Source organism: Thalassophryne amazonica, chromosome 11 (assembly GCF_902500255.1).
Source record: "Thalassophryne amazonica chromosome 11, fThaAma1.1, whole genome shotgun sequence".
NCBI lineage: Eukaryota > Metazoa > Chordata > Actinopteri > Batrachoidiformes > Batrachoididae > Thalassophryne > Thalassophryne amazonica.
Genome location: NC_047113.1, coordinates 51141880 through 51163865, shown reverse-complemented (window position 1 = coordinate 51163865; position 21986 = coordinate 51141880). Strand labels below are relative to the sequence as shown.

Genomic DNA, 21986 nt, shown 5'->3' with positions numbered 1-21986 from the left:
TAAAATATGTGTATGTGTCATTCAGTCCATAAGGTTTATGAACATAATAAATATATGCACAGGAATTTAGCATGAGTGTTTCTATCACTGTGAAAATAAGTGATGATCTTGTCACTAAATAATGCCATGCTGCCACCTAGTGGCAGACAACACAAACAGTTTCACAGATTCTTGAAAATGAATCAACAATCAATAACCTCTTATTAAATATCAACACTTCAGAGTAACTAAATGTGAAAAACTTACCACTTTCTTTGTTAGATACATTTTAATTCCAGATGAAAAACTTCCTGGTTTAGTTGACAACAAACTCTAATGTTGCTCTGCTCGCTGCTGTGGTGACAGTCACACTGTCAACACTGTCAACTGTGCACACACTGAGCTTTGTGACACAGGAGCTTTGCTGTCTTCTTTGTGACGTCATCAGGTGATGTCACAAAGCCCTTGAGGATGATGAACACAATAAACATGAATATGTGATGTGCGTTCTTGGTCTTTATGACGTCATCAAGTGAGTTTATGTCCAATCACGTGTCTTTGTAATTGTAACAGTAATGCAGTTTCAAATTAGTATTTATGGCATTAATTAGGGCTCAGACTATAAAATGTGAATGTGTAAGTGTCAGTTAGTCTACAAGGTTTATGAACACATGAATACGCACAGGAATTTAGTATGAGTGTTTGTGTCACTGTGAAAATAAACAGATTTGACTTTTTGATTGTGATCTTCATGGTAAATAATCTTGTGCTGCCACCTAGTGACAGACAACATAAACAGTTGCACAGATTTGAAGAAATGTATTTAAAGCAGCATTTCTAAACGGTAAAGTCTGTTTCTATGTTTGGGAAGTGTGCACAAGAGGCCAAAGTGAATCAGACATCATCACTGACAAAATCCTCAAAAGATCCATTTTCACTGGTGCAAATATTTTTGGCAGAATTTTCTGCATAATTTGGTTCCAATCAGTGGTTTTATGATAAAGTCCATCTGACTCTTATCAGTTTATCTTTCCCCACTCATAAAATGCATCACAACTGCAATAGTACACGTGTTGTATATAGTACACGTGTGTTTGTACAGTAAGTCAGGTGCACGTTTTTAATTTGTAATTCAGATGTGCTTTCAGTCATTTTGCACCCTGATTGTGAGAAATGAAAATTTGTTCAGAAATAAAGGCCAATGAACCACTTTTGTTTCATAAGAATATTTCCAGATTTCAACAAAAACAAAACAAAATTATTTCATAAAGTCAAATAAAAACATTTAGATTTTTTTTGGGGGGGGGGGGGGGGGGGGAATGATTATTGGCACTACATTAACCGACCACTAGATGGCAGACGGGGATAATCCGTGAAACAGCGATTTCGACGCTGATTCAAAGAAAATGGAACCTCGAATAAACCGCAGCTCCGTTGACGTGTGTTTTTGACCACAATTCATGATGTAATCCATCATAAGCTCTTACTAAATCACAGCTGCTCCCGTATTTATGTGTTAAATAGTCTGTATTTGGTGTTATTGTGTTAATCATGAGGCCGTTGGGTCGTTTTGCAGGAGGCGTGTTAACGTGTGTTGAAGGGAAGAGGAGGAACATTTCACGTTCCCGGTGGTTTTGCCCCAACTTCTGTAAAGTTGACAAAGATAAAACATTCTGGGTTTTGGGGGCTTGGTTTATTGTTGTGTATTTTAAGCTGTGTAATGTGTGTGGATGTCGGTGCAGGTCGCTGCCAACAGTTCAGACAGACTGGGAGTGTCCAGAGACAGGACCAAGAAGAGAGGGTTTGTTTTTTGGATAAGTAGCGTCTGTTTGGGGGAAACATTTTCCACCACGTACCGAACTGAAACTCTACCAAAACTGTCATTTAAATCACTTTACAAGTGAGCAACACCATGGTGCACAAATATGGTAAGTACCGTTTGTCTTCATTTCAAACGTTAACATCAGCCATAAAGTTCGTCGTAAGGTTGAGTTGAAGTTTACGTGTTCGCATGATTCATTGTTATCGCTTAAAGGTCTAACAGTGTTTGTGTAACGTAGAGAATACTAGTGGTTTGTTTATATGTTTAAACTCCAGAGAATGTAAATTTAAACAGTTGCGTTCCAAGTTCAAGAGCGTAGGCAGTAGGTGCTGAGGGGGGCTGACCCCCCCCCCCATCAAACCCGCTAAGATAGAAGTTCTAGGGACCAGTTTAATCTTGTCAGTAAATTATTCAGGTAATATCTAGTTTTGCTTGTGTTGTGTAGACCTACAGTGCCCCCCAAAAGTATTAGAACACTTGGTATTTTGCATGTTAATTTGTTTATAGCATTTCAAGTTTAAAAACAAAAATTCTGAAATCATTTTCTTTGAATTCAAACTGAAAGCAAATCTCTACAACTTGATATAAATTAATAAAAAAATATAAAAGCCAAGATGATGGGTTGCATAAGTAATGGAATGCTTTGGTGTAATACCTGAAATTAATCAGTTTTATTGTCAGTTTTCTTCAGACAAGTCATGGGATGGATACATGAACATTTATTTCCAAGTCACTGAATATGTATTGGACTTTATTTACATTGTGAAGACATACAAATAGTATGGCTTTTTCTTAAACATAAGACCTGAAAGTTCAGCTAAAATTTGCCAGAAGATACATCTGAGATGCAAGCCTAGATTTGATGTTTTGGTGAAAGAAAATCCTCCTCTATACCACTTCATCATGAAGCTGTATAACTGGTGATACAAAATCAGAGTGGATATACACCCAACTGTTGGTTCAATAAAGTAAATATGTGAGCATATACCCCCAACTGACCAGTGAGCGCGCTTGTAAGTTCACTTCCGGTTTAGACTTGGGGGGGGGGGGGGGGGGTGAAAAGGCGGATATTTTCTCGGTGGCTGCAGGAGGGTTCACAGCCCGCACGGGCTGTGATCTAAAGCGGTTCTGTTTGGCTCATCACACCCAGGAAACTGTGTCAAACTAACACCATCTTACAGCAACAAGCAGCATTTTTTTTCATAAAACGTTCATCGTCGTTAACAGGCTTCTTTTCAAAATGCTTATGACGTTTGCTTTCATCCATTGCAGTGTTTTTTTTTTTGTTTTTTTTTTGCAGTAATTAAAGACGCGCCATTAAATGTGTCAAACATATGCCACTTTTCATGCCACAATAGAGCCTTAAAAAAAGTGGTGTAAAAAAACGTAGTTTAGATGCACAAAATGTGTCAAACACGATCACGGTTGGGCAAATCAGGTAAGACACTATATTTATCTCCCCAGCGGTTGGGCGAATAGCCTTTGCCAAACAAAATATGCAGTATGCAAACAAGGCTCAAACTCAGTGGTTCTCAAATAGATTGTCAAGGACCACCTAAACAACACATTTTACATCTTTCCCTGCCCTGCTACAAGAAGGTCCATAAGGTCAATAAGGTCCCATCAAATATTATGAGACACCTGAATGAGTTCATCATCTTATGGCATAGCAGGAAGAGATGGAGAATGTGTCCATCAGGTGTTCCTTGAGGACTGGTTTGAGATCCGCTGCTCTCAGCTGATGTATCGGTTTGGCAGTTCTATGATAACGGAATTTCAGTGACAGCAAAACCTGTCCATAGTTTGACTTACTATTAAAAGTTTGCTCTGGTTGTAAATCACTTACTGTAGAATTGTTCAGCTGTCAAGCAACCATTTGAATCATTTACTCTTAAATGGTTTTGGGTTCCGAGAAGTGTTATGGTGTAATTTCTCTGAAATGCATAAAAGCTTTTGAAATTTAAACAGTATGTCTGGATGTGTGCAGTGACTTTGTACACTTCCAAACATCTTATGCCATAGCAGGTTTCCTATGTGGTCCAGCTTCAATTTTGGAAACATCCATGTTTTTTGGTGCTCAAAGCCAGTGTCACTTTACAGTGTCCATAAGGAAAGGTAAAGTTCAGGATGAGCCGTAGTTTCTTTGATACCCTGGACAACTGTATAAAATACCAATATGTAGCTGAAATAGAAGCTGTTAGACTGGAGTCATGCACCTTACAAGCAGCCACCAGATGTTTGGAAAGACATTATTGCTGTGGTCTATTCGTATATCAGGTCTCCAAAGATCTTTAATTTTCTAGTGGGTGAATTGAACTTAGCCTCTGGTAACATGACACAAATTCATCATTTTTGGCCCATTTTCACTTACTGTCTTTTTAAAGATAATGAATAAAAATAAAACAGTACCAGTGTACATGGAAAAAGTAGCTATATGAACAGTTGTACATGAATATATTAATTTGAAAATTTAGTTTGCAATGTCTCATCCTCCCAGTTCTTCTTTGTTTATCTCTGTACATTAGCCACACTCAAGTCCCTGGCAGCTCCCAGTAAAGTAAATAGGACTTGACTATAAAAAAAAAAAACCCTGTCTTGCCCCTGATCTCTAAATGCAAGAGATGTTGGAATGTGCACAATTTTCCATATCAGTCACCCTTTCTTGACTGTAAATGATCTATGCCTGATCTCCCGACTCCCCAGAAGTATAGGGTTCCAATCATTGTTATCGATAAAGGCAGTTAAGAGCTGGACTAAGCAGAGACCAACAGACTAGTAGGATCTGGTAACAAGGACACTGTGAGTGTGAGTAAAGATGACTTGGGAAGGAAATGACTAATCTCTATACTCCCAGAACGTTGATGCAGTCAATGGTTGACTCCTTCAGTGTGAAGCCAGACTGTTGTGGTCAGTGAGTGACAAGTAACTGGTCATGAGTGAGGACTCTGAATGTCTGGATTTGTAATTGTCTTGGATAAAAACTCTAATCCTAGATTTCAATTACTTCCTGGTCTTTGCCATTAGAAGTGTATCTGCATGTGGTGAAAGTGTTGAACTCGTAGAGGCACTTGCTTATCTCAGCAATGTTAGTGTCTCTGGATCATCAGACTTTGAGATCTAGAGATGCCTTGGATGTCATGATGTTGCTGGCCACACGTGTTTGGTGATTGCGATATCTTTGCATGACATGAAGGTTTTAGTCTTTAGGTTCTCAGTGTCTTTAGGGTCTTGTCTTCCTCTGTTTTTGAAACTTTGACAAGAAACAGTCATGACTAGATATCTTTTGTACTTGGTCTCTTCAGAGAATCCTTGGGTACTGCTGGAATTAGTTTGTGCCAAATGAGCGATTACTTAGTGATAGTCTAATAAGTAGCATCACTTGTATGGTAAAGGGAGCGTCAGCTATGAGATTTTTACCATGTGGTATGTTTTTCTGGGCATCATCCAGCATGCAGATGCCTCTGTGTTGAGGACCTCTGTGGCTGGAGAAGGTCAAGCAGATGCACCTGCCTGCAGCAGATAGATAGGTACTTTCAAGATGGGGATGGACCATTCCAGGACCCAGTGGGGTGAAGTGATGGATGGATGGTGCAATGCACTGCACCACCGCATCCTCCCAGATCTGACCTAATCTTTCGTCTATCTGGTTGATTGTGCCCCTAACTCCTCAAAAATTAGGTAACTGTGATATTGTAGATTTTCTTTCTTCTTTTTTCCTTTTGCAACGTGCATCCTTTTTCAGACATGTTCCTCACCACCCACATAGTTCAGTCACTGTACAGTGATGTTGCAAAAGAAAAATACTTTTTTTGTGCTTTGCAGGAGATTTTCTCAGACAGATCATTGTTTCATTTAGCAAACCTCCTGATACGCGCTGTAGCATTTACATGAATATAGCCAGAGATGTTGTGCTATTGTGACCTGCTTTATGTGGGCCAGCTTCATCTGCTTTGGTGTCCTACTGCGTTACTAGTTTATGTGTTTTCAGACTTTATTTAAATCAGGTTCAATGTATTTATTATTCGTCTGTCCTCTAATTAGGTAGCGTTTAATCCAACATTGACCTAGCTCACTCTGTCAGCCTGCTTTTCTTCTGATGTGGCTCTGAAAGAGACATGCATTTATTTTGTGAGACAGACACAAAGCGGGCCGTGGGACTGCTCAGACAGTACCAGGCCAACCTGACCAGTCCGGAGGAGCAGGCCCTGAAGACCAGTGTGAGCAAAGTCTCTGCCATTTTGGGAAGTCAGCTGTTCCAAGCCCTTCTTGGTAAGTGAAATTGCCTGTTTGCTTTGGGCAATTATAGTTTTCTGAAGGTCATGAATTTGTCTCAGGATTTGTTGAGAACTATGCGTCCTTTATAAACACCTTTTTTTCTGTTAACTTTCTCTTTACATAGTAAAGGAGATGGTTATACCTACCAGATTGTTTTCAGTGTTTGCAGTTTCTAAGTGTTGTGTCAATTTTTGTTATTAGTCCAAGTTATGATAATGTGTTTGAGAGGTTAACTGAGTCTGGGTTTTTCCCAGTTAAATTCGGTTAAAGAGCCCTTTGAGTTTGGTTGCGTATAACCCCTGGAAAATTCACAGATTGTAATTGCAATCCAGAAAAAGCACAGACTGCGCTGTGAGTCTGCAGACCTCTGACTGAGTGGTTTATGAGCTCAAACTTCACATTTTAAATGTATTATTCTTTCCTTTGCCAAATGTTGCAGCAGTTTATATTTAATACAGGTTGGATCTTGCAGACACAGACACATTTTATTCCATGTCATCTGGAGACAGTGGTATTCTGTGAAACCACTGATACTTGACTGACAGAAGGACACTGGTTGAACATTATAAGAAGTGCATTGGTAGCTATTAAATGTACGGTGCATCCAGAAAGTATTCACAGCGCTGTACTTGTATTTTTTTTATGTTACAGCATTATTCCAGAATGAATGAAATTATTTTTTTTCCTCAAAATTCTACACAGGATACTCCATTATGGCAATGTGAAGAAAGTCTTTTGAGATTTTTGCAAATTCATTAAAACAAGAGCAATCAGAGACTTCTGGAGTCCACCGATCCTGATCCGGATCACCTCCAAAATATCTATCTGTGGTGCAAATTTGGTGAGAATCCGTGAGGTACTTTTGATGTAATCCTTCAAAGCCTATATAAAGTGAAATCTTGATCCAGAATCCAGATCAGGATCACCTCCAAAATTCAGTGGAGTCTTCCATACCCTGATATCTGTCTGTGGTGCAAATTTGGTGAGAATCCGTGATGTAGTTTAAACAACTGTGCTTGGGTTCACTTTAACCTTACATCCACTTCTTAAATCTGTTTCTTTTTGGGGTTACTGACATGGGATTAGGATTACCTGCCGGTGGTCAGAAACTAATTCAACGCTGTTAGCACGCCGCCTTATTCTTCTGAAGTGGAAAGCCGTTTTTAACCTTTTTTTGTCAACCATCAACAGTGGTACATGAATAATTTATTTTTTGTCTTGTTTTCTGGGTGATTTCTTCCTCTTACGGTCAGTATGTCTGGTTTTTTTTTCATATATAAGCCGTTTTCATTTCTAAGTGAAAGTAGGGCCTTGGAGTTCTTTTTTGTGGCTGTTTTTTGAAATTATTATTATTTGTATGTGTTTTTGTATTTGTATTTTTATGTGGTTAAAATTCAATAACTATATTAAGCACTAAAGTAAAACTTAATCCAAAATCTGGATTTGGATCCAGATCACCTCCAAAATTGAATGGCGTCTTCCATGGCCTAATATGTATCTAAATTGAAAAATTTTGTCAAAATCTGTGCAGTAGTTTTGATGTAATCCTGCTAACAGTAATCCTTCAAAGCCTATATTAAGTGAAACTTGATCCAGAATCTGGATCCACATCAACGTCAAAATTTAATAGTCTTCTTTGGTCTAACATCAATCTGTGGTGACAGGTTTGTCAAAATCCGTGCAGTAGTTTTGATGTGATCTTGCTAACAGACAGACAGACAAATAAATAAACACCGTCCTTGGCGGATGTAATAAAAACTTTGAAAGTTGGCAGTATGATTGCTAAAGGGAGTGAGCTGGCTGACATGATGGAGGAGAAAGGTAGACATATTGTGCATGCCAGAGACCAAATGGAAAGGAAGTAAGCACAGGGGCATAGGCAGTGGGTTCAGATTGTTGTATCATGATGAGGACAGGAAGAGAAATAGTGTTGGGGTCATTTTAAAAGAAAAGTGTGTTAAGCGTGTGTTGCAGGTTAAGCGAGTATCTGACAGGGTGATGAGTGTGAAGTTAGAAATTGAAGGGGTGATGATGAATATCATCAGTGCATATGCCCCACAGGTAGGTTGCAAAATGAAGGAGAAAGAAGATTTCTGGAGTGAGTTAGATGAGGTGTTGGAGAGTGTGCCCAAGCATGAAAGAGTGATGATAGGAGCGGACTTCAATGGACATGTTGGCGAAGGGAACAGGTGATGAGGAAGTAATGGGTAAATATGGTATCAAGGACAAGAATGTGGAAGGGGAGATGGTAGTTGATTTTGCAAAAAGGTTGGAAATGGCTGTGGTGAACAACTACTTTAAGAAAAGGGGGAGCACAGGGTGACATATAAGAGTGGAGGAAGGTGCACAAAGGTGGACTACATTCTGTGTAGGAGATGCAAGCTAAAATAAATTAGACTGTAAGGTGGTGGCAGGAGAGAGTGTAGCCAGACAGCATAGGATGGGGTTTTGGGGGATGACTTTAGAGGTGAATAAGAGAGTGAGAGCCACCCTCCCCCCAAATTATTCTGTGTTTGTTTGTTTTGTACAGAATGATGTGGCAGAATAAGGATGCAACATTCCCACCTTGAACAGGCTATGTAAAAGGGCTTTTTAAGTGATGGTTGAGTGGTCTTTCTAATTATCACAACAGTGTTGTAATACTGTTTGGCCTTGGGGCTGCTGTTACTGCTGAACTGTCACTGCCCCCTGTTTGGCCTCTGAGGGCAGAGGGCTGTGGCTCAGACAGCAGCTGAAGAAATGTAGTGTGGCTTGTCCCTACCACTGATAGAGGCCGAATGATCTGCACAGCTACAGCGCTCCGATACAGGAAAAAGCTTTATTGAACGAAAACATAACGCTTCGGGCGACTTGCCCTTCATCAGACCATTCAGTTTCTATCTTTGGTATAATTTTTTATGATCCTGCACACCTTTTTACGTGTTTTGGGTGCGCGTCTTTATTGCATTACTTGTCCCTACCACTGAACATCAGAGGCAAACAGAACCCTACCCTGGTAGATAACCATGCATCTTGCATTTGGCAAGTGGAACAGCACATGGACATCAAAGCTTGTACAGTGGGGTAAAAAAGTATTTAGTCAGTCCCTGATTGGGCAAGTTCCCCTACTTAGAAAGATGAGAGAGGTCTGTAATTTTCATCATAGGTACACTTCAGCTATGAGAGACAAAATGAGGGGGAAAAAATCCAGGAAATCAAATTGTAGGATTTTTAAAGAATTTATTTGTAAATTATGGTTGGAAATAAGTATTTGTTCATCCACAAACAAGCAAGATTTCTGGCTCTCACAGACCTGTAACTTCTTTAAGAAGCTCTTCTGTCCTCCACCTGTTACCTGTATTAATGCCACCTGTTGGAATTCGTTGTCTGTATAAAAGACACTTGTCCACAGCCTCAAGCAGTCAGACTCCAAACTCAGCCATGGCAAAGACCAAAGCGCTGTTGAAAGACACCAGGAAGAACATTGCAGACCTGCACCAGGCTGGGAAGAGTGAATCTACAATAGTCAAGCAGGTTGGTGTGAATAAATCAACTGTGGGAGCAATTGTAAGAAAATGGAAGACATACAAGACCATTGATAATCTCTCTCGATCTGGGGCTCCACGCAAAATGTCATCCCGTGGGGTCAAAATGATCATGAGAATGGTGAACAAAAATCCCAGAACTACACAGAGGGACCTGATGAATGACCTGCAGAGAGCTGGGACCAAAGTAACAAAGGCTGCACACTACACAGAGAGGGACTCAAATCCTGCAGTGCCAGGCATGTCCCCCTCCTTAAGCCATGTCCAGGCCCATCTGAAGTTTGCCAGAGAGCATATGGATGATCCAGAAGAGGAATGGGAGAATATCATGTGGTCAGTTGAAACCAAAATAGAACTTTTTGGTAAAAACTCAACTTGTCGTGTTTGGAGGAAGAAGAATGCTGAGTTGCATTCCAAGAACATCATACCTACTATGAAGCATGGGGGTGGAAACATCATGCTTTGGGGTGTTTTTCTGCAAAGGGGACATGAAGAATGATCCGTGTTAAGGGAAGAATGAACAGGGCCACGTATCATGAGATTTTAAGCCAAAACCTCCTTCTATCAGTGAGAGCATTGAAGATGCAACATGGCTGGGTCTTCCAGCATGACAATGATCCCAAACACACCGCTCGGGCAACGAAGGAGTGGCTCCGTAAAAAGCATTTCAAGGTCCTGGAGCTGCCAAGCCAGTCTCCAGACCTCAACCCCATAGAAAATTTGTGGAGGGAGTTGAAAGTCCATGTTGCCCAGCGACAGCCCCAAAACATCACTGCTTTCATTCGGATTATTCAGACGGCTTTCGGTGATGATCCTCTGGGCATCACACAGATTAAGGAGCGGTACAACTGGTTTAAAGACGGGCGCACAATGGTGGAGAGCGAGCCGCGCTCCGGTCGGCCATCAACACGCTGAAATGACCAGATCATTTCCAAAGTGAACGCTGTGGTGATGTAGGACTGTCGTGTGACTATCCGAAAAATTGCGGAAGAGGTGGACGTCAGCACTTTTTCGGCACATTCCACTGTGGCAGAAGATTTGGCCATGAAAAGAGTTGCAGCGAAATTCATGCCGATGGCTTCAGCACGAAGCTGCTGACAGAGTAAAAGCGCCACCACGTTGAAGTCTCACAGGACATGCTGGACTCCGAAAAATGATGCCCACCTCTTCCACCATTCGGAAGATTCAGACGGCTTTCAGGGGCTTTTCAGTTGTGTGACTATCCGAGAAATTGTGGAAGAGGTGTGCATGTCACAACATGTCCTGTGAGGCTTCAACACGAAGGTGCTTTTGCTCCATCACCTTTGTGCCGAAGCCATCATTCTCCACCGTTGTGCGGCCGTCTTTAAACCGGTTGTACCGCTCCTTAATCTGTGTGATGCCCATAGGCTCGTCACCGAAAGCCGTCTGAATAATCCGAATGGTTTCCTCCTGGCTGTCACCCAGTTTCTGGCAAAATTTGATGCAGTCGCGCTGCTCCAGTTGTTCCGTCTTTTTCCTCGGAATGAAAAAACGCAGAGCGCACGACACACACCTCACATAAAGGCTGCTTACCAATAAATGACACAATCGACAGGCGTGAAAAAGTTCACGCATGCGCACGAAGGTTCAAGGTTGGCTCATGCAAGCACATGTGATTCAAATCCATCAGGTTTTTGAAAAAAATAAAAAGGTAGGATACTTTTCTAACAGACCTCATGCTTATTTAAGAAAAGGCTTAGTATTTATTAAATTCTCTTTGTATTTAGTCAGTCCCTGATTGTGCAAGTTCTACTTAGAAAGATGAGAGAGGTCTGTAACTTTCATCATAGATACACTTCAACTATGAGAGACAAAATGAGAAAAAAAAATCCAGGAAATCACATTGGAGGATTTTTAAAGAATTTATTTGTAAATTATGGTGGAAAATAAGATGAGATGAGATATACTTTATTGATCTCACAGTGAAGAAATTATGTTTACACTCCATTTACCTCAGACAGCAATTAGTCCACAATTATTACTTGTTTATCGTAATAATGGCACACATCAGAATTAAAGACAGCACATACACATTTGATATTGTTTATGTGCACTAAGTTTGAAGAAGTCCGTTATCCAAATTGAGGCAAGTGGGTGAAGGCCACGCAGCAACCCTGACATGCTCCGCCGTCGGCTTTGGGGGAGTAATGGGGGCTGCAGCTAAAACTTTGCATTTTGTATCACCAGTTATCCATCTTCGTGATAAAGTGGTATAGAGGAGGATTTTCTTAAAAAGACCTGAAAGTTTAGCTACAAATTTCCAGAAGGTAAATCTGAGATGCAAGCCTGGATTTGATCTGTTTTGGTGAAAGAAAATCCTTCTCTGCTCTACTCCGCTATGAAGCTAAGAGTAGTGATGCAAAATGCAAAGCTTGCACTGTGCACAATTTCTCCAATCACAGACACATAAGCCCATAACTTCTTCTGGGTTGTCTGGGTGTCTTGGTGGCTTTCCTCACTCTTCTCCTTCTTGCACAGTCACTCAGTTTTTGAGAACTGTCTACTGCATGCAGATTTACCATAGAGTGCCATACTCTTTGTATTTCTTTGTAATTAATGTAAATAAAGTCCAAGACATATTCAGTGGCAGCTTTACCATCAGAGAGCCTCGTACAGAACTACCACAAAAGACTCCAAGCTGTCGTTGATGTTAAAGGGGCAGTACACAGTATTAAGAACAGGGGTGTGTAAACTTTGGATCAGGGTCATTTGGGTAGTTCTCTTGTTATTTTAATTTAAAAAGAGGAAACACAGTTGTTTGCCAATAAATGGCTTCACCCAACCACTAACCATAAGTGAAAAAAGTTTTTGTGTTGTCATTCATATTCTCTTAAAAATGGCCAAAAAAGCAAAAATTCTGCCAGGTTATGTAAACTTTTGAGCACAGCTGTACCAGGAATTTGATAAAAGTACACGTCCAGGTTAGACCTGATTGCTGAGTTGAGATGCTCTTTCCTGAATACAGTCCGAGACACGACAAACTCTTAAATATTTAACAGACTAAAATGTTCAATCATATAAGTAGATTGATATAAAAAGTATCAGAGAAGAGGAAAATTAATATTTGCAACTAATGGGACTTAAATGGGACTTAAAATTGTTATTTGTCAAATTAGGTTGAGAGCCTCCACAGTGTAGTCATTAAAATAAAACAGAATTACATCTCCTCACTCATGTTTATGAGGCTGCATTAAATCATTGACATTGAATGAAGGATACAAAACAGGCATTCATTGAACTTGAGACATTCTGTATAAGCTCCATCTTCATATCTTCACTTAGCCTGGAAAAAGAGTCTGTTGCTCTATAAAAAAGCCCTCCGTAAAGCTAGGACATCTTACTACTCATCACTAATTGAAGAAAATAAGAACAACCCCAGGTTTCTTTTCAGCACTGTAGCCAGGCTGACAGAGTCAGAGCTCTATTGAGCCGAGTATTCCTTTAACTTTAACTAGTAATGACTTCATGACTTTCTTTGCTAATAAAATTTTAACTATTAGAGAAAAAATTACTCATAACCATCCCAAAGACGTATCGTTATCTTTGGCTGCTTTCAGTGATGCTGGTATTTGGTTAGATTCTTTCTCTCCGATTGTTCTGTCTGAGTTATTTTCATTAGTTACTTCCTCCAAACCATCAACATGTCTTAGACCCCATTCCTACCAGGCTGCTCAAGGAAGCCCTACCATTAATTAATGCTTCGATCTTAAATATGATCAATCTATCTTTATTAGTTGGCTATGTACCACAGGCTTTTAAGGTGGCAGTAATTAAACCATTACTTAAAAAGCCATCACTTGACCCAGTCATTTTTGATCAGGATATGTCATTCAATGCGCATATTAAACAAATATGTAGGACTGCTTTTTTGCATTTGCGCAATATCTCTAAAATTAGAAAGGTCTTGTCTCAGAGTGATGCTGAAAAACTAATTCATGCATTTATTTCCTCTAGGCTGGACTATTGTAATTATTATCAGGTTGTCCTAAAAGTTCCCTGAAAAGCCTTCAGTTAATTCAAAATGCTGCAGCTAGAGTGCTAGCAGGGACTAGAAGGAGAGAGCATATCTCACCCATATTGGCCTCTCTTCATTGGCTTCCTGTTAATTCTAGAATAGAATTTAAAATTCTTCTTCTTACTTATAAGGTTTTGAATAATCAGGTCCCATCTTATCTTAGGGACCTCATAGTACCATATCACCCCAATAGAGCGCTTCGCTCTCAGACTGCAGGCTTACTTGTAGTTCCTAGGGTTTGTAAGAGTAGAATGGGAGGCAGAGCCTTCAGCTTTCAGGCTCCTCTCCTGTGGAACCAGCTCCCAATTCAAATCAGGGAGACAGACACCCTCTCTGCTTTTAAGATTAGGCTTAAAACTTTCCTTTTTGCTAAAGCTTATAGTTAGGGCTGGATCAGGTGACCCTGAGCCATCCCTTAGTTATGCTGCTATAGACTTAGACTGCTGGGGGTTCCCATGATGCACTGAGTGTTTCTTTCTCTTTTTGCTCTGTATGCACCACTCTGCATTTAATCATTAGTGATTGATTTCTGCTCTCCTCCACAGCATGTCTTTTTCCTGGTTCTCTCCCTCAGCCCCAACCAGTCCCAGCAGAAGACTGCCCCACCCTGAGCCTGGTTCTGCTGGAGGTTTCTTCCTGTTAAAAGGGAGTTTTTCCTTCCCACTGTTGCCAAGTGCTTGCTCACAGGGGGTCGTTTTGACCGTTGGGGTTTTTCCGTAATTATTGTATAGCCTTGCCTTACAATATAAGGCGCCTTGGGGCAACTGTTTGTTGTGATTTGGCGCTATATAAATAAAATTGATTGATTGATTGATTGATATCCTAAGGCATTCCTAGGTCCAACAGGATATACGTATACTTGTATAATCCTGCTGGCGTGTTCTGGATCTACACTGGGGTTTTACCTGAGGAGGTTGTCAGCAAAAAACCTCCAAAAGGGGGTGTTCCAGGTACAGTGTAAACGGATGCAAACTGCTTCAGCTGGCTGCTTTCAATACAAAGCAGCAAAGCTTCTTCTCTGGGCTCCTTCTGGATGTCTGAGCTGTTTTTGCTCTCTAAGTGAGAGCCCAGCCACCTTGCTTAGGAAGCTCATTTAAGCCACTTTCATCAGCAGTTTCATTCTTTTCTTTTCTACCAAATGCTATTGACCGGATGTGAGGTTTAGAAGATGAATCAATGGATAGATATCAATGCTTTGATTTCTGGTTAAGCTCCTTCAACACGTCAGAAGCACCACATTACTGCCGATACCAGACAGACATGTTTGTATATATATATATATATATATATATATATATATATATATATATATATATATATACACCCTGGCAGAATTTTTATTTATTTATTTGACCATTTTTCAGAGAATATGAATGATAAACACAGAATTTTTTTTTTTCACTCACGGTTAGTGGTTGGGTGAAGCCATTTTTAGTCAAACAACTGTGTTGACTCTTTTTAAATCATAATGACAACAGAAACTACCCAAATGACACTGATCAAAAATTTACACACCCCTGTTCTTAAGAGCCCCCTTAACATCACTGACAGCTTGGAGTCTTTTGTGGTAGTTGTGGACGAGGCTCTTTGATAGTGAAGCTGTCACTGAATATGTCTTGGGCTTTATTTACATTAATTACAAAGAAATACAAACAATATGGCACTCTATGGTAAATTTGCATGCAGTAGACAGTTCTCAAAAACTGAGTGACTGTGCAAGAAGAAGAGTGAAGAAAGCCACCAAGACACCCAGGCAACCCAGGAGAAGTAATAGGCTTATGTGGCTGTGATTGGAGAAATTGTGCACAGTGCAAATTTTGCATTTTGCATCATCACGCTTAGCTTCATAGTGGACTAGAGCGGAGAAGGATATTCTTTCACCAAAACAGATCAAATCTAGGCTTGCATCTCAGATGTACCATCTGGCAATTTGTAGCTAAACTTTTAGGTCTTTAAAAAAAAAAAATCCTCTTGTATATCACTTCATCATGAAACTGTATAACTGGCAGTGATGTCAGTAACGTGTTAGTCTAATCTTTCCAAATCAGTAATGAGATTAAAGTTACTTCTCCAAGTCACTGTGCATTACTATATTTTTGTATCGAGGATCGATCGCAGCATTAAAACCGGTGTTGGTTGGGGTTCAGTTGAACTGCCCACTTCACCCACTTTGAGCGAGCTGTGAGCACAGAGCCGTATATCCGCTGTGCAGCAGCTCTGATTTGAAAAACAGTTGACTCTCAAAGCACAGTGACACCCAGAGCTACGGTATTACAAAGACACTTTAACGCTTTTTTTTTCCTTTAAAACTCTGTGTCGCGCTGTGTGTCTTGTCGCTAAAAACAGCTGATCCACGATGCAAAAATACTAATGCTTTTTTCCACTCAAATGCATCTAAAGTCTTTTTCTGAGGATGACATGATGTAAAAAATGTTGATAAAACTATCTTTCCTGTCAATCTGGTTGTGTTTTCTGCATAAATAAACATTATCCATGCTTCTGCTCAAACACGCCACGGGCAAATCCATGCAGGAAGGGGCATGGGGGGCAGCTCACCACAACAACCCTAGATTAACACTGGTCTACTTTTGAAGACATTTTTTCATACTATTACTAATGCTACTTATAATAATAATAATAATGATAATAATGATAATGATGATGATGATGATGATAATTTCAACAACTAAAATGTTTAGAAAAAATTTAAATGTTAGAAAAATGTTAGAAAGAATTTAATACTCACATTTATAAACAATATTGGTTAGAAATTGTAAGTTTTACCTTTACAGTGCTGTCAACAGTTAAATATGAGGTCAAGAAAGATGTCATTATTTTATTTTTTATAAAACAAGTATTTATGTTTATTGAAGTCAACAAAGGGGGACTATAAAGTGAGTGTTGGCCAAACGGGTTATCATTTTCATGTTCAGGTGGTGGGTGGGGGGGTGTTGCTGGCAGTTGCATAAAGTAACTAGTAATCTAACTTTGTTACTTTTAAAATTGAGTAATCAGTAAAGTAACTAAGTTACTTTTTCAAGGACTAATCAGTAATTGGATTACTTCTTCAAAGAAACTGTGGCAACACTGATACAAAATGTAAAGCTGCACACCCCATTGGATGACTTTTTATATATATATATATATATATATATATATATATATATATATACACTCAACAAAAATATAAATGCAACACTTTTGGTTTTGCTCCCATTTTGTATGAGATGAACTCAAAGATCTAAAACTTTTTCCACATACACAATATCACCATTTCCCTCAAATATTGTTCACAAACCAGTCTAAATCTGTGATAGTGAGCACTTCTCCTTTGCTGAGATAATCCATCCCACCTCACAGGTGTGCCATATCAAGATGCTGATTAGACACCATGATTAGTGCACAGGTGTGCCTTAGACTGCCCACAATAAAAGGCCACTCTGAAAGGTGCAGTTTTATCACACAGCACAATGCCACAGATGTCGCAAGATTTGAGGGAGCGTGCAATTGGCATGCTGACAGCAGGAATGTCAACCAGAGCTGTTGCTTGTGTATTGAATGTTCATTTCTCTACCATAAGCCGTCTCCAAAGGCGTTTCAGAGAATTTGGCAGTACATCCAACCAGCCTCACAACCGCAGACCACGTGTAACCACACCAGCCCAGGACCTCCACATCCAGCATGTTCACCTCCAAGATCGTCTGAGACCAGCCACTCGGACAGCTGCTGAAACAATCGGTTTGCATAACCAAAGAATTTCTGCACAAACTGTCAGAAACTGTCTCAGGGAAGCTCATCTGCATGCTCGTCGTCCTCATTGGGGTCTCGACCTGACTCCAGTTCGTCGTCGTAAACGACTTGAGTGGGCAAATGCTCACATTCGCTGTGTTTGGCACGTTGGAGAGGTGTTCTCTTCATGGATGAATCCCGGTTCACACCGTTCAGGTCAGATGGCAGACTCTGTGTGTGGCGTCGTGTGGGTGAGCGGTTTTCTGATGTCAATGTTGTGGATCGAGTGGCCCATGGTGGCGGTGGGGTTATGGTATGGGCAGGTGTCTGTTATGGATGAAGAACACAGGTGCATTTTATTGATGGCATTTTGAATGCACAGAGATACCGTGACGAGATCCTGAGGCCCATTGTTGTGCCATACATCCAAGAACATCACCTCATGTTGCAGCAGGATAATGTACGGCCCCATGTTGCAAGGATCTGTACACAATTCTTGGAAGCTGAAATTGTCCCAGTTCTTGCATGGCCAGCATACTCACCGGACGTGTCACCCATTGAGCAGTGCATACGACAGCGTGTACCAGTTCCTGCCAATATCCAGCAACTTCGCACAGCCATTGAAGAGGAGTGGACTAACATTCCACAGGCCACAATTGACAACCTTATCAACTCTATGCGAAGGAGATGTGTTGCACTGCATGAGGCAAATGGTGGTCACACCAGATACTGACTGGTATCCCCCCCCCCCCAATAAAACAAAACTGCACCTTTGAGAGTGGCCTTTTATTGTGGGCAGTCTAAGGCACACCTGTGCACTAATCATGGTGTCTAATCAGCATCTTGATATGGCACACCTGTGAGGTGGGATGGATTATCTCAGCAAAGGAGAAGTGCTCACTATCACAGATTTAGACTGGTCTGTGAACAGTATTTGAGGGAAATGGTGATATTGTGTATGTGGAAAAAGTTTTAGATCTTTAAGTTCATCTCATACAAAATGGGAGCAAAACCAAAAGTGTTGCGTTTATATTTTTGTTGAGTGTGTGTGTGTATGTATATATATATATATGTATATATATATATGTATATATATATATGTATATATATATATATATATATATGTATATATATATATATATATATGTGTATATATATATATATATATATGTGTATATATGTATATATATGTATATATGTGTATATATGTATATATGTGTATATATGTGTATATATGTATATATGTGTATATATGTGTATATGTATATATACGAGGTCTGTCAATAAAGTAACGGTCCCTTTTATTTTTTACAAAAACTATATGGATTTCATTTATATGTTTTTACATCAGACATGCTTGAACCCTCGTGCGCATGCGTGCGTTTTTCCACGCCTGTCGGTGACATCATTCGCCTGTGAGCATGCCTTGGGAAGGAGTGGTCCCGCCCCGTCGTTGGATTTTCATTGTCTGGAAATGGCGGAATGAAAAGGACTTTTTTCCATCAGAATTTTTTCAGAAGCTGTTAGAGACTGGCACCTGGAAACCATTTGAAAAATTTATCTGGCTTTTGGTGAAAATTTTACGGGCTTCACAGAGAATAAGGTCTGTTAGTACAGCTTTAAGGACGCTCGGCACGCCGCGCTCCGAGCTGCGACGACGCGGCACAAGCCACCGGACCATTTCTAAACGGATGGCTCTGTGGATACGAGACCGTCGTGTGCTCTTTCTCTGGTTATCACACGAGCTGGATATCAGCCATTTTCCGGCAGATTTCACTTTTAACAAGAGATTTTGTCATGGAAAGCCGCGCGGAGGCTTCGCGCGTCACGACTGATTCGCTTTGGAAGCGAGACAAAGGAACACCTCCGTTTCGGCATGTCAGAGGACAGGTTTGGCCTGGCATATGTACTACAGCCTTTTCAGTGGATTTAAATGGATGGTGATATTTTTTGAAACTGTCGTTTTTATGGAGCACTTGTTGAAAATGACAAAGGAAAAAGATTATACGAGGTCTACTAGAAAAGAAACCGACAGTTTTATTTTTTTTAAAAACTATATGGATTTGATTCATATGTTTTTACGTCAGCCAAGCTTGAACCTTCGTGCGCATGCGTGAGTTTTTTCACGCCTGTCGGTGACGTCATTCACCTGTGAGCACGCCTTGTGGGAGGAGTGGTCCAGCCCCCTCGTCGGATTTTCATTGTCTGAGAAGTTGCTGAGAGACTGGCGCTGTGCTTGATCAAAATTTTTTCAAGAACTGTGAGGCACATCCGAGTGGAGACCATTTGAGAAATTCAGCTGGTTTTCGGTGTAAATTTTAACGGCTGATGAGAGATTTTGGATTGTTTCTATCGCTGTAAGGACTTCCCATGGAGCGGGACATCGCGCAGTGCTCAGAGGCAACATCGTCATCTTGTTTCAAGCTGAAAACCTCCAAATTTAAGCCTCTGTTGACCCAGGACATCGTGAGAGAACAGAGAACTTTCAGAAGAGGTCAGAATCAGCAGTTTATCCGGACATTCCACTGTTAAAGATTTTTTTTTTAATGAAAGACGTGCGGACGGATTGGCGCATCGGCTTGCAGCTGGCGCGGTGCGCCCGCCACAGGAAAAACACCTCCGTGTTGATAACCATTTGTAAAATCCAGGCGGCTTTTGGTGGCTTTCAGTTGAGTGAGTATCTGAGAAATTGTTTAACAGCAGGGCATGTTCCAACTTGTCCTTAAGGCTTCCAACGGAGGTGTTTTTCCTGTGGCGGGTGCGCCGCGCCGGCTGCGAGCCGACGCGCCAGTCCGTCCGCACATCTTTCATTAAAAAAAATCTCCTTTAACAGTGGAATGTCCGGATAAACTGCTGATTCCGACCTCTTCTGAAAGTTCTCTGTTCTCTCACAACGTCCTGGGTCAACAGAGGCTTAAATTTGGAGGTTTTCAGCTTGAAACAGGATGACAACATCGCCTCGGAGCGCTGCGCGATGTCCCGCTCCGTGGGAAGTCCTTACAGCGATAGAAACAATCCAAAATCTCTTATCAGCCGTTAAAATTTTCACCGAAAACCAGCTGAATTTCTCGAATGGTCTCCACTCGGATGTGCCTCAGTTTTTGAAAAAATTTTGATCAAGCACAGCGCCAGTCTCTCAGCAACTTCTCAGACTAAGGAATTCTGACGAGGGGGCTGGACCACTCCTTCCACAAGGCGTGCTCACAGGCGAATGACGTCACCGACAGGCGTGAAAAAACTCTCGCATGCTCACGAGGGTTCAAGCTTGACTGATGTAATCACACGTGATTCAAATCCATATGGTTTTTTAAAAAAATAATAAGGTTGGATACTTTTCTCACAGACCTCGTATGTGATTTAAAAACCCACTCTTCTGGACTCTGCAGTGCCCCCCCATCATGAACTTGTAACCCTATTCGAGGCGTCATTTACTTACTTACTGCTTTATTTATTTATTGCACATCTGACCCACTTACAATATGAGATAAATCTGCCTGGTTGCATAGTGAGGAGAAAAAAATACTGTGTTGGGGTGTGTTTGGGTGTGTTGTAGTGTTTTGTCCTACGTGGGTTCATCCCTTAATATTCCTTATGTATGCTCTTGCAGAATTTCTTTTCTTTCTTCTTTGATCATCACAAAAAGACGTCTGTGGTCAGTATGTTCCAGTGCGGACACTTTCATTCAGCATGTGGCTGTCATCATGAAAGGCGGAGCAGAGGAGCAGGAATACAGCGCAGTACAAACATTACTCATGCTCACATCTTGTACTGCTTTGTTTGCTTTCAAATAGTCCATGCCATGTGAACCTGTTTTCACTGAAGTGCACTTGTGCCGTTTCTTTTAGTAACAGTAGATGAGCATGCTTTCGGGGCAAAGCTGGCTGTTCTCCCATCAGTGTTTTTTGATGAATCTGCGTTATTTTTCATAAATAGCTCAATTTTGGCTTGTCATATTTATAACTTGAAGGCAGTGATATGCCTGCATCAGAATTTGTCCTGAAGGCATCTTGCAGACATCAGCATACTGTAGGAAGCTCTGGATGGTGTTTGATGTGTTGTAGGAAGTTTTAGAACGGGTCATCTGATTGGATGTCTGCACGCTTGTCCAGTCATGAACAAAAGTTCTCTTAACTCTGCATCCAAGTCTTTGTTACAACATATTGTAGGGGGTTGGTAGCAGATATTGGGGGCACACATTAGATTACAGAAGACCTTAAAAGCAAAGAGGGCATTTTACTGAGGGAGTAACAAGGGGGTAAATTGTTAGCACTGCTTAGAAATGGTCACCCAGTTAGTTTTTAATATTATCATCAGTCTTGTATTTTAGTGAGCTGGTTTGTTTTCCCATTGTGTAAAGAATCAGGGGTGAGCTCTTTGTTGTGTTTGTTTTGTATTTTTTTCACAAGACTAGACCACGCAGGCAATAAAAATATAACTACAGTCCAACTGAATAGGTACTTCACAAATAGAGCAAGCCTAAAGCAAACACAGTGATCTACATTCAGGCTCTTTGGAGGACATTGCAACGGTGTTGGAAAACCCCTATGACTGTGACAAAAATCCACAGAGCTCCTGCCAGGCTTACCCAAAATAGTGCCAACATCAAAAAGCGATCGGGCAG

At 40.7% G+C, this 21986-nt stretch overlaps 1 protein-coding gene across 1 annotated transcript in view; it reads left to right on the top strand.

Annotated features, from left to right (window-relative positions):
- The first annotated feature begins 1712 nt into the window (after window positions 1–1712).
- Window positions 1713–21986, top strand: part of dlg3 (discs, large homolog 3 (Drosophila)) — a 297837-nt gene continuing 277563 nt past the window's right edge. The window contains exons 1-2 of the mRNA XM_034181624.1: window positions 1713–1907; window positions 5939–6070. Coding sequence (XP_034037515.1) covers window positions 1892–1907; window positions 5939–6070 — 148 coding nt within the window. The 5' untranslated portion in view covers window positions 1713–1891. The remainder of the gene's footprint in view (window positions 1908–5938; window positions 6071–21986) is intronic.